Source organism: Salvelinus namaycush, chromosome 7 (genome assembly GCF_016432855.1).
Source record: "Salvelinus namaycush isolate Seneca chromosome 7, SaNama_1.0, whole genome shotgun sequence".
Classification (NCBI taxonomy): domain Eukaryota; kingdom Metazoa; phylum Chordata; class Actinopteri; order Salmoniformes; family Salmonidae; genus Salvelinus; species Salvelinus namaycush.
Genome location: NC_052313.1, coordinates 6,776,405 through 6,789,884, shown reverse-complemented (window position 1 = coordinate 6,789,884; position 13,480 = coordinate 6,776,405). Strand labels below are relative to the sequence as shown.

Here is a 13,480-nt window from a genome sequence, read left to right as displayed (position 1 = left end):
GTGGGTCCACAGGGTTAATGTCCATGTGGGTCCACAGGGCTAATGTCAGTGTGGATCCACAGGGTTAATGTCAGTGTGGGTCCACAGGGCTAATGTCAATGTGGGTCCACAGGGTTAATGTCAGTGTGGGTCCACAGGGCTAATGTCAATGTGGGTCCACAGGGTTAATGTCAGTGTGGGTCCACAGGGCTAATGTCAGTGTGGGTCCATGTGGGTCCACAGGGTTAATGTCAATGTGGGTCCATGTGGGTCCACAGGGCTAATGTCAATGTGGGTCCACAGGGTTAATGTCAATGTGGGTCCACAGGGCTAATGTCAGTGTGGATCCATAGGGCTAATGTCAATGTGGGTCCACAGGGCTAATGTCAGTGTGGATCCATAGGGCTAATGTCAGTGTGGGTCCACAGGGCTAATGTCAGTGTGGATCCACAGGGCTAATGTCAATGTGGGTCCACAAGGTTAATGTCAGTGTGGGTCCACAGGGCTAAGGAAAGCTCGATCAGTGTTATTTTACCAATGTGAATAGCCATAGCTCATTACAATATTCTCTCTGCATCCCGCAAGTGTATTGAAGTGTGTGTAGCTGTAGCATCAAGTGAAACCATGACGACTGTACAACTCAAACACACCCTCACACACTGCCCCCATACAACCTCGGAGCCATCCTCCAGACACCCAAAAAGTGCAGCTGGAGTTGTGTAGGGCCCCGAGATGCCCAGCTCCATCTTTCTCTGAGGTAAAGTGGAGTCAAGGTAAACTGAGATTGATTCTCACGGGTCAGAATCGATTCTGGCTGGATCAGCACTCTCACCATAAGGGGCCCACTGACGGAGATGATTAATAACACACATACACATTGCATTACCCTTTGCACACAGATGGCCCGTCAGGTTTAAGGTTGATGGAGGATAACACTGCTGTGCTTCGCCACGTCATATACTGTAGACCAATTAGACCTAACCACCCGCTCTCTGCATCCTTCACATATCCTTCCATCGCTGCTGATGCCATTCATCACTATGGACCTGTTAATGAATCTTGCAAAGGCTAAAAGAGTATTACCGTGGTCTTGATTGATTCACATAGCTCTGCCAACAGTAAGTACTGTTCTTCGATGTTAGAGTGTGGTTTGGTTAGTTGGTGTAGACATTGACAACCCTGAGGTATACGAAGCGTTTTTATTTTATTTATCCACAATAAAACAAGCAAACGTTTAAAAAAAAAAATTGTTACAATTGAAAACATTGAAGAAATCGACGTACTGAATATGGATGTACATCTTTAAACGAAAGAGAGATGTTTCACCTTGAAAAGTACTACAAATGTAAAAAATATGAACAAGTTTGATGACAGTTTGAACATGATCTACTTATATATTCCCGGGCAATTTCTTCTTCTCAAATTTCATTTCTTTGCCGTAACAAAGAAAAGTATTGATTTTAACACTGACATTGAGTAAATGGACCTATAAAGACACAGAGAAATATGCTTCCAAATGAGCTTACTGTACAATAACATCAACAAAAAGCAAGAAAGATTATACACTGATATCTCAACCACCGCTAACTGCTACACTAACGCCAGCCCCGTAAGAGAAAGAAACCTGGACACATCTCTAAAATATCTACATCCTGATAGATAGCTGTCTTTATTTGAATAACCAGCCCCCTCTTTTAACAAAAGGACTAGTATTTTAGTTACTCAACGGTAGACGGTATAGAACAAGATCGGTTTAACAAAAGTCTACAATAATGCAGAGTTGTAATTGGTTTAAATCCATAACAACCTGGGGTAGCTATTGAGTGACAGCTACTCTGGGTACGCTAAGCACTTGACTATCTACCGTTGAGCATTTTAATTGGATCAAATTCATCAGGCATAACTAACGCCACCCCTTTGGGGTCCTCTGTAGGGCACTAGCACAGCGGACAGTTATTGGCCCGCCTGCCTGCCTGCCTGCCTGCAAGGCCTCAAGCCCTGAACCGCTACCAACCATGCAAAACTGAACAGAGTGACAGATAAAATCATGCAAAGCAGTTGGGTTGTTTTCTTCCCTGGAACCGACAAAGTTCTGGAACCAGAGAGTTGACAGGAAATCACAGCAGGGTCCTTCCCATTCAGAAAGCTCTTCGAGTTTCCTTTTTCTTCTCTCCCTTCCTCCAATGAAAATCGAAATTCCAGTTGTTTCCATGTTCGTGGGAATCAAGTCAAGATCTTGTTGTTGTTGTTGATTTTTTATTTCCAAACTAGAACTTTCCCGGGTGAACCCCAGCCGAGCACATGAGGGGAAGTGGGCCTGTCCCTTCGATGACATCGCTGTGTGGCTGTAATTTGATTGGATGGCAGCTGCCAATGGGTCCCAGAGAGGAAGGGTCCCACATAAAATGTCATAGATTTCATTACGAAGTGGAAAAATATAGGACATTGTCATAACGAGTGGTGTGGGTTTGTTGTCTGCACAAGGGTGTGTATCCCCGGTGCTGTAGCCCAACAAAGGGTTAATAGTCATCGTAAGTGTTGAGGTCAGTGAAGTATGAATTGGTGTATGTCTTCCCGGCTAGCTGGGGGTTGAAGTACTTATTTCTTTCCTCCAGAATCAGGTTGTTCTTATTGAAAGCCTGTGAAGGACAGAGAGAGAATGAAGAATAGGAAGAGGAAGAGAAAGAGGATGAGGAAGAGGATGAGGGAGAGGAAGAGGGTGATGAAGATGATGATGAAGAGGGAAAAAGGAAGAGGATGAGGAAGTGGAAGAGGATGAGACACAGAGAGAGGAGAGAGAGTCAGTGTCAACTGTATTGAAACACCATGGTATAATTAAGCAATAAGGCCCGAGGGGGTGTGGTATATGGCCAATATACCACGGCTAAGGGCTGTTCTTAAGCACGACGCAACGCGGCCATATACCACAAACCCCAGATGTGCATTATTGCTATTATAAACTGGTTACCAACGTAATTAGAACAGTAAAAATACATGTTTTGTCATATCCGTGGTATATGGTTCGAGCCCAAAATGCTGATTGGCTGACAGCCGTGGTATATCAGACCGTATACCACGGCTGTCAGCCAATCAGCATTTTGGGCTCGAACCACCCAGTTTAATATGATGATTCAGTCTAAATGGCTAATGAAAGCTGAACCTTAAGGGAATGTATCCAACAGGAAAATAATCCTTGGAGCAACAACATAACAATCAATGGGAGGTCACTACATGAATGAAGCATACCATCTCAAAGAACAAAGTCAGAACATTGACAATACCAACAGGCTGGCAACAATGATAACCACTGAGGAAGTACAGTGTGTTATGGTGAGAAACCATAGTCTACTGATCTCATCTCTAATGTCTCCACATCAGCCTGTGAGTGATTAATCAAGTCAGAAAATAAGGAAGCGCCACAGGGTATCTCTGTTCTGCCCTTCGCTATGGTTCTGTGAAGATACCGTATGGTTCTGTAAAGATGCCGTATGGGTCTGTGAAGATGCCGTATGGTTCTGTGAAGATGCCGTATGGTTCTGTGGAGATACCGTATGGGTCTGTGAAGATGCCGTGTGGTTCTGTGAAGATACCATACGGTTCTGTGAGTTCAGAACTCTGAGGTCAGTACAACCTCAGCAGGTTATTTAGTTGATGTGCGTCCCTCTGTCTCATAAACTTGTCAATGAGGTGTAAGGCTGTGACGATACAAACTCTTTGGTCCTTTAAAAACCTGCTGTATGTAAAATGTTGTGTGCTATAGCTTCGAAAATAAATACATGTGACTCGAGGTGAAAATATAATTATGTTTGTTTCCAACATTAGGGCTGTTTTCCTAAAGAAGTTAAATCCGCTTTGTGTTTTGTTTAAATGCCAAGCTAGTAACGAGTATTGCGATACTGGTATCATCTCATTCCTAGATAAGTCTACTCTGAAAGTCCCTGGAGGCGTAATAATTCAGCAGTTGATGATGCTGCGTTTTGTTCTTGATTGATGGATCCGTATATGAACTCACGGGAGATGTGATATTTGATATTTGATGTGATATAATAATATATAATATTATTCTATCCCCATTACATTTTCATGACTTGCATTGAGAGACCGACAAACATAACTCAATGTCCAAATAATGTGTTATTAGTTGAGTCTAAAAAGACAATTTCCATGTCTAAAATGGAATAAACTACCCATTTTATGTTCACCTTTATTTCTTAAAAGCCCAAATCAGTCTAAAACTGTAATATCTAGTATCTCTTAGTGGCCCCATGGCTGAACTCAGAAATTAACCAATCTGACTTTATAGTGTTTTTAGTGCAGTTCAACAAAGGCTGTTGAACAGTTGGGTGGCATTAGAGATAGAGAGAGAAAGCAGACAGCTACGGAGAAAATAAAATGAGTTTACAGCAAGTTCTCTTTCTCCATGGTAACCCATCACATTAGAAACCAAACAGAACTAATCAGACAGGGAAGACAGAAAATTGAAAAACCAACACATGCAAATGAAAGGTGTCAGAACATGGCGGACGTTTCAGAACGGAAAGAGATGAGTGGAAAATACACTGCCTTCTCAAAAGTCTATGGGTAATCCAATGGCAGGGGTGGACAACTCCGGTTCCTAGAAGTCACAATGTCTGCTGGTTTTCATTATTTTCTTCAGATCCAGACCTGGGAGACCAGCTGATCTAGCCCAGGGAGACCAGCTGATCTAGACCTGGGAGACCAGCTGATCCAGACCTGGGAGACCAGCTGATCCAGACCTGGGAGACCAGCTGATCTAGACCTGGGAGACCAGCTGATCTAGACCTGGGAGACCAGCTGATCTAGACCAGGGAGACCAGCTGATCCAGACCTGGGAGACCAGCTGATCCAGACCAGGGAGACCAGCTGATCCAGACCTGGGAGACCAGCTGATCCAGACCTGGGAGACCAGCTGATCCAGACCTGGGAGACCAGCTGATCTAGACCTGGGAGACCAGCTGATCCAGACCAGGGAGACTAGCTGATCCAGACCTGGGAGACCAGGTGAGCGCACTCTCGGATCAATCAACCAATTGATCAACATGAATGGATCAATTAAAAGCCTGAACAAAGTGAAGCGCGATGGACGAGAGTTGAGCTATCCTAAAAGCAGCAAAGCTACTGACTAAGTGCCAGAGAGAGAAGAGAAAACCAGCAGACATTACGGCTCTCGAGGACCGCAGTTGCCTTCCCCTGGCCCTATGAGATGAGTATGAAAGAATGGGATTCCTGAGCAATGACAGAGAAACTGAGTCTACCCCGACCTGACGCACACAGGAAGCACCACAGGAAGTGGGGGCACGGTGGAGAGGAAGAGGAAGTGGAAGGAGGTTGTTGATAGGCTAGGAGGTGGGTCAAGAGGCGGGATGTTGTAGAGGTCAGAAGTCAGTAGAAAGTTAGTAGAAAATCTCCAAGCCACGCATGGACACACCCATGTTAGTAGACAGAGGCTGGCACATGCCGGGGTCGTCCAGGGTCAAGAGTACAGACACATCGGGCTGCGGGAGGAGAGGAACGGGCAAGAATCATCCTTACTGGATCCACAATGGATGACTAAGTTCTACTGTACCCAGGGGACCACATGATCATCCTATGCCCTCTATAAGGTAGGACACACTACGGCGTCATTCAAAATGACAATATTTCAGCTAAACTCACTGCCTTTGTATCAATGGCACTCATCTTTCAGAGCTCACCTAAATGATGAAGATGTTATATGTATATTCAAAAGTACAACCCAGCTATTAAACAAGAGTAAAGACTGAGGCAGAATAAAGACTCTTTTTGAGTTTTTCACTGAGCCAAATAAGCATTGTCCATATTCATTTTCCTCTATCCATAGCTGCAAACTGGATTCCACTCACACACCAGACTCTAATTACATGATAGATGGACACTTCTCAAATCTTTATTCTGCTATGAAAACTGCATTCCAAGACATTAGTTCTGCGCCAGAGAATCCATTCACTTTAGACAGTGTGTCTGTTCAGTCATTTATAGAAGATGGATACTCTTCTGAAAGTCAGCTCTCTGTCCACACTCGCTAGACTAACTCAATACGGTAACTCGCTAGACTAACATAATAGGCTAACTCGCTAGACTAACTCAATAGGCTAACTCGCTAGACTAACTCAATAGGCTAACTCACTAGACTAACTCAATACGGTAACTCGCTAGACTAACTCAATACGCTAACTCACTAGACTAACTCAATACGCTAACTCTCTAGACTAACTCAATACGCTAAATCGCTAGACTAACTCAATACGTTAACTCGTATAAAATAATGGCTCAACTTCGTAACCTATTGACTTTCCAAACCAAGCCTTGTGTCAACAGAAATCTGGTCAGAGAAAATATAACTAACTAATATTATTGATGTATTATTTATTTAAATCAGGAGGTTCCTACTGTTATTAAACACGAAGACCTGGAACCTATTCACCCCGATTTAGTCACCTAAGCTATGTACATTGTGATACTATGTACATTTTGTTAGTAACTTATGAGAAAGCAGTGTACATCTAAATGGCTATAGACACAGAACAGTGCAGTCACACAGAGTAGATGCAGGACCACCCACACACAAGTAAAGATTAGCTACAATACTATAGACCAGCCCAGGGGTTTACAGTACTATAGACGAGCCCAGGGGTTTACAGTACTATAGACGAGCCCAGGGGTTTACAGTACTATAGACGAGCCCAGGGGTTTACAGTACTATAGACCAGCCCAGGGGTTTACAGTACTATAGACCATCCCAGGGGTTTACAGTACTATAGACGAGCCCAGGGGTTTACAGTACTATAGACTAGCCCAGGGGTTTACAGTACTATAGACCAGCCCAGGGGTTTACAGTACTATAGACCAGCCCAGGGGTTTACAGTACTATAGACCAGCCCAGGGGTTTACAGTACTATAGACCAGCCCAGGGGTTTACAGTACTATAGACCAGCCCAGGGGTTTACAGTACTATAGACCAGCCCAGGGGTTTACAGTACTATAGACCAGCCCAGGGGTTTACAATACTATAGACCAGCCCAGGGGTTTACAGTACTATAGACCATCCCAGGGTTTACAGTACTATAGACCATCCCCGGGGTTTACAGTACTATAGACCATCCCAGGGGTTTACAGTACTATAGACCAGCCCAGGGGTTTACAGTACTATAGACCAGCCCAGGGGTTTACAGTACTATAGACCAGCCCAGGGGTTTACAGTACTATAGACGAGCCCAGGGGTTTACAGTACTATAGACTAGCCCAGGGGTTTACAGTACTATAGACCAGCCCAGGGGTTTACAGTACTATAGACGAGCCCAGGGGTTTACAGTACTATAGACTAGCCCAGGGGTTTACAGTACTATAGACCAGCCCAGGGGTTTACAGTACTATAGACCAGCCCAGGGGTTTACAGTACTATAGACCAGCCCAGGGGTTTACAGTACTATAGACCAGCCCAGGGGTTTACAATACTATAGACCAGCCCAGGGGTTTACAGTACTATAGACCAGCCCAGGGTTTACAGTACTATAGACCATCCCCGGGGTTTACAGTACTATAGACCATCCCAGGGGTTTACAGTACTATAGACCAGCCCAGGGGTTTACAGTACTATAGACCATCCCAGGGGTTTACAGTACTATAGACCATCCCCGGGGTTTACAGTACTATAGACCAGCCCAGGGGTTTACAGTACTATAGACCAGCCCAGGGGTTTACAGTACTATAGACCAGCCCAGGGGTTTACAGTAGTATAGACCAGCCCAGGGGTTTACAGTACTATATACCAGCCCAGGGGTTTACAGTACTATAGACCATCCCAGGGGTTTACAATACTATAGACCAGCCCAGGGGTTTACAGTACTATAGACCAGCCCAGGGGTTTACAGTACTATAGACCAGCCCAGGGGTTTACAGTACTATAGACCAGCCCAGGGGTTTACAGTACTATAGACCAAATCAAATCAAATTAAATTTGATCTGTAACATGCGCCGAATACAACAGGTGTAGACCTTACAGTGAAATGCTTACTTACAAGCCCTTAACCAATAATGCAGTTTTAAGAAAATACCAGCTCAGGGGTATAGGTGGCAGGTAGCCTAGTGGTTAAAGCGTTGGGCCAGAAACCAAAAGGTTGCTGGATCAAATCCACGAGCTGACAAGGTAAAACTATCTCGTTTTGCCCCTGAACAAGGCAGTTAACCCACTATTCCTAGGCTGTCATTGTAAAAGAAGAATTTGTTCTTAACTGACTTAAATAATGGTAAAATAAAACAATGATATATATAGGCGATCCTAGACTGACACAGAGTGTGTCAGTATACAAACCTTAATGGCATCCACCGAGTCGTATTTGTCCAGTTTGTTGATGTGGTTGGTGATGGAGGTGTTGAGTGGTGATGCTGAGATGGGGTGGATGACTGTAGCATCGTGAGACTGCTGCTGATAGCGCTGGCAGTAGGTGTACACCAGTAAGGTGACCAAACACCCCAGGATAGAACTACTCAGGCCTACAGCGATCATATGGAACACGTTGAAATCTGGAGAAGGGAAGTAGAGAGAATGCTTTAAATGATAAAACATTTGTGTAACACCGTTTTATGGGTAAAAATGAGCAGTCTGCACAAAGACTGGCGTCACATTAGAAACTGTGAATGAGCTCATTATTGATCCCCCCCCCCAAAAATCACACTACACACGACATGAAATATTATGCTATCACATTATCACACTACATTATCACACAACATTATCACACTATCACACTACATTATCATGCAACCGCACTACATTATCACACATCACATAACATTATCACACCACAGCACAACATTATCGTGCTGCATTATCATAATACCACACAGCATTATCACAACATCACAATACATGATCATGCTATCACACCACATTATCACGCTACCACACTACATTATCACAATATCATGCTACACGGTCACACATTCACACTACATTATCACAATAGCACACTACATTATCACACTACATTATTACACTACATCACCACTTTACCACACTACATGATCACACTATCACACCACATTACCACGCTACCACACAGCATTATCACAATGTCACACTTCATTATTACACCATCACATGACATTATCACATGACATTATCACATTTTATTATCACACCATCACACTACATTAGCACATTCCATTATCACAATACCACACACCACTATCCCACTACATTATCCCACTATCCCACTACATTATCCCACTATCCCACTACATTATCCCACTATCCCACTACAGTATCACACTATCCCACTACAGTATCACACTATCCCACTACAGTATCCCACTATCCCACTACATTATCCCACTATCCCACTACATTATCCCACTACCCCACTACATTATCCCACTATCCCACTACATTATCCCACTATCCCACTACATTATCCCACTATCCCACTACATTATCTCACTATCCCACTACATTATCCCACTATCCCACGACATTATCCCACTATCCCACGACATTATCCCACTATCCCACTACATTATCCCACTATCCCACTACATTATCCCACTATCCCACTACAGTATCACACTATCCCACTACATTATCCCACTATAGTATCACACTATCCAACTACATTATCCCACTATCCCACTACATTATCCCACTATCCCACTACATTATCCCACTATCCCACAACATTATCCCACTATCCCACTACATTATCCCACTATCCCACTACATTATCCCACTATCCCACTACATTATCCCACTACCCCACTACATTATCCCACTACCCCACTACATTATCACAATATCCCACTACATTATCCCACTATCCCACTACATTATCCCACTATCCCACTACATTATCCCACTATCCCACTACATTATCCCACTATCCCACTACATTATCCCACTATTCCACTACATTATCCCACTACACTATCCCACTACATTATCCCACTATCCCACTACATTGAACACATACGCACTCATACCTCCGCATCTTCTCTCCTCCTGACTGGAACGAGCGATGGAGACTTCTTTAAAAAAAGAAGATAAAAAGAGATAATGAACAGAAGCACAGACTTGTTACCCTGGAAAACGGGATAGATACGAGGGACGCGTGTGAGCATTATATTGAGACTGAACCAGAGGATGATGACGTCCATCACCAGGTACCTGAAGAGGCTTATGGTAAGTAGCGAATGATAAGTAGCGCATGATAACTAGCGAATGATAAGTAGTGTATCAGGCCTCATTAATAGAAATTAAGTACACAACTCTTCTAATGAGCCTTGATGGAGTGGCATGGTCATTACCATTCCTATTCCTATTCCCATTCCCATTAAAACAGATTAGTGATAAGGAGCTAGACACATACTGGTGTTTCAGACAAATAAAGTGATTCACACTTATCCCCTAATATAGGTTACTGTCATACCACTGGAGAACACTTATCAACTAAGATAGGCTACAGTCATGGAGTACATTACAAAGGGAAGGTTGAGACAGTTTGAAGAAGTTCAAATGTTTTATTATCTATGGGTCGCTAAGTGTTAGATATTCCAGTGTCCATTCATACTATGTGGAAGACGTCAACGCGGAAGACGTCAACGCGTGTGTGTGTGTGTGTGTGTGTGTGTTTGATTGAGCCTCTCAGAACTCAGAGAGAGAGTAAGAGGTCTAATTATCCAGTGGTGTAGTAGACATCAATGTTCTGGTGTGTCTCACATTACACCCTGTCAATAAGGGAGATCCCTGTCCGGACACACATCAATACTACTTGGGCTGTGTGTGTGTGTGCGTTCATGCATAAATGTGTCAACTCAAATCAAGTCAAATTGTATTAGTCACATGTGCTGAAAAACAACAGGTACAGTGAAATGCTTCCTTACGAGCCCATAACCAACAATGCAGTTTAAAAAAACTGGTTGCACATTTGGGTGTGTGTGTGTGTGTGTGTGTGTGTGTGTGTGTGTGTGTGTGTGTGTGTGTGTGTGTATGTGTGTGTGTGTCACGACTTCAGCCGAAGTCGGTCCCTCTCCTTGTTCGGGCGGCGTTCGGCGGTCGACGTCACCGGCCTTCTAGCCACCGCCAGACCACTTTTCATTTTCCATTTGTTCTGTCTTTGTCTGATAGCACCTGGTTTCACTCAACCAATTACTTGTTTATTATTTAACCCTCTGTTCCCCATGTTGTGTTCGTGAGTGATTGTTTGTTGTAATTCGGTCCGTGTTTGTGGGCTATCATTGTTGCCTTGTATATTTGTATTTTTTGAGTAAAGTACTTTAATTACTCATATCTGCTGTCCCGCGCCTGACTCCCTACACCAGCCACACATAGGACCGTTACTGTGTGTGCGTGTGCGTGCGTGCGTGCGTGCGTGTGTGTGTGCGTGCGTGCGTGCCTGCGTGTGTGTTCTATTACCCGGTATAAAGTTGGAGTCAGGTGGGCAGGCCCTGGTCTCAGTGTGATTTCCGGAACATTGGTTTCCAGTAGGGAACAGGACATTACAGTGTCGAACACGCAGCTGGGAGCCAGAACTGTCACACTGGCACCATAGGGACCAGTTAGACCAACTCTCTGGAGACAGAAAATAACCAAATTATTATAACTGGACTGCTGTGTACACACGTTTACATTCAACTGTGTAACAAATGCCAAGAGACAAATCATTATGAACATTGAATGGCAGTAAAGTGTGTTTCTAACAGACAAAACAACTTGTAATGATGAGTTGTCAGGAGATCTAGTAGACAGACAGGAACTAAAGCAGGTTGCATGTGACGTGCGTGCGTGTGTGTGTGTGTGTGTGTGTGTGTGTGTGCGTGCGTGCGTGCGTGCGTGCGTGCGTGCGTGCGTGCGTGCGTGCGTGCGTGCGTGTGTGTGTGTGTGACTGTGTGTGTGTGTGTGTGTACCTGGACATGATTGTATGTTACAGAGAGCCTCTTCAGTGTGTAGTCCCAGACAGATATCTCCTCCGTAGGCTGGTGGGGGGTTGTTGCAGGTGCGCGTCCTCGTATAGTGTCCCCCTCCACACGTCACTGAACACATAGACCAGCCAGACCAGCACGACCAGCTACCATCCACTACACAGCAGGAGAGAGAGGGAGACAGGTGTTGTGGAGGACAAGAGATTGGTGTGTATATCTACGTGAATATGTGTACACATGTGTGTGTGTTCCTGTCAGTGTAGTGTATTCACGGTTGCCAAGGGAAACCAGGCTTCCCCCCAAAAAATGACCAAGAAAAAAAGAAGTAAAAAAGATATATTTTTACATGTATATTTTTTTAGTCTCTCTGTGTTTCAGAATTGTCCTTCGATTCAAGTGGCTGAATGTATGTCACCGGAGAAAGATTCCAAGCGAGCGAAACAGCCATGAAGACACATTTCAGTTGAATGCATTCCGTTGTACAACTGACTAGGTATCTCCCTTTCCCTTTCCATCTGTCTGATACTGTCTTTTCAAAAGGAGTACGACAGCCTCCCGACTGGCGACGCGGTCTAAGGCTTCAGGCTTCACTACAGATCCAGGTTCGATCCCAGGCTGTGTCGCAGCCGGCCGTGACCGGGAGACCCATGAGCGTTGTCGGGGTTAGGGGAGGGTTTGGCTGGCTGGGATGTCCTTGTCCCGTTGCACTCTTGTGACTCCTTGTGGCGGCCGGTGTTTCCTCCGACACATCGGTGCGGCTGGCTTCCCGGGTTAAGCGAGCAGTGTGTCAAGAAACAGTGCGGCTTGGCGGGTTTGTGTTTCGGAGGACGCATGACTCTCGACCGTCGCCTCTCCCAAGTCCGCACGGGAGTTGCAGCGATGGGACAAGACTGAAAGGGTAATAAATAAAGAGTATGAAATTGTTGCCACCTGTAGAATTGAATGCAAGGGAAGCCAGCGAGCATTTGGACTCCCTTGATAATTAAAAATAAAATAATAATAACCAATCAGCGTTGAGCTAAACTGAGTGAGCTCAACTGTGAATGGTTCTGGCACACCAAAAAACAAGTGTCAAAGGAAGCCAGTTTGGATTTGGTGTCACTCCTATCAAATCACATTGAGAGCATACGTCATTGACCGAAACATCTTGAATTATTGCATCTCGTTGTGTTGTTGTCCTCCGGTGGCTGGCTAAATAAAATTGTTCCTTTCCTAAATTAGCCATGGATGGAGATAGTGATTTGGACTTGTGGTTTTACTTAATTCTCTTTACTGGCCAATGATTATAACGGTGATTCTGATCCAACCATTAATTCATACATTGTGACCCTGGACTGAGAGAAATTTAACATGTAGCTGGATGTAGAAGGCTAATGTTAACTAGCTAATGTTGCCCATGGAAGGAAGTTAGGGTTAGCGAGCAATCATTTTAGCCAGGTAGCCTAGGACAAAAAACTAAAAGCGTGTACTGTATGACAGAGTGACAGACCATTAAGTCAACATCACAGAAGAGGATGTCATTGGCGTTTCTCTACAAGTAGGGTAAGTT

General features: G+C 44.3%; 1 protein-coding gene across 1 annotated transcript in view; it reads right to left on the bottom strand.

The window, feature by feature from the left end:
• Nucleotides 1-2,326: 2,326 nt before the first annotated feature.
• LOC120050435 (semaphorin-5A-like) overlaps nt 2,327-13,480 on the bottom strand; it is a 275,882-nt gene continuing 264,728 nt past the window's right edge. The window contains exons 17-21 of the mRNA XM_038997025.1: nt 11,917-12,087; nt 11,426-11,581; nt 9,994-10,038; nt 8,330-8,541; nt 2,327-2,618 (exon numbers count right to left, since the gene is read on the bottom strand). Of these exons, the coding sequence (XP_038852953.1) occupies nt 2,499-2,618; nt 8,330-8,541; nt 9,994-10,038; nt 11,426-11,581; nt 11,917-12,087 (704 nt within the window). The 3' untranslated portion in view covers nt 2,327-2,498. The remainder of the gene's footprint in view (nt 2,619-8,329; nt 8,542-9,993; nt 10,039-11,425; nt 11,582-11,916; nt 12,088-13,480) is intronic.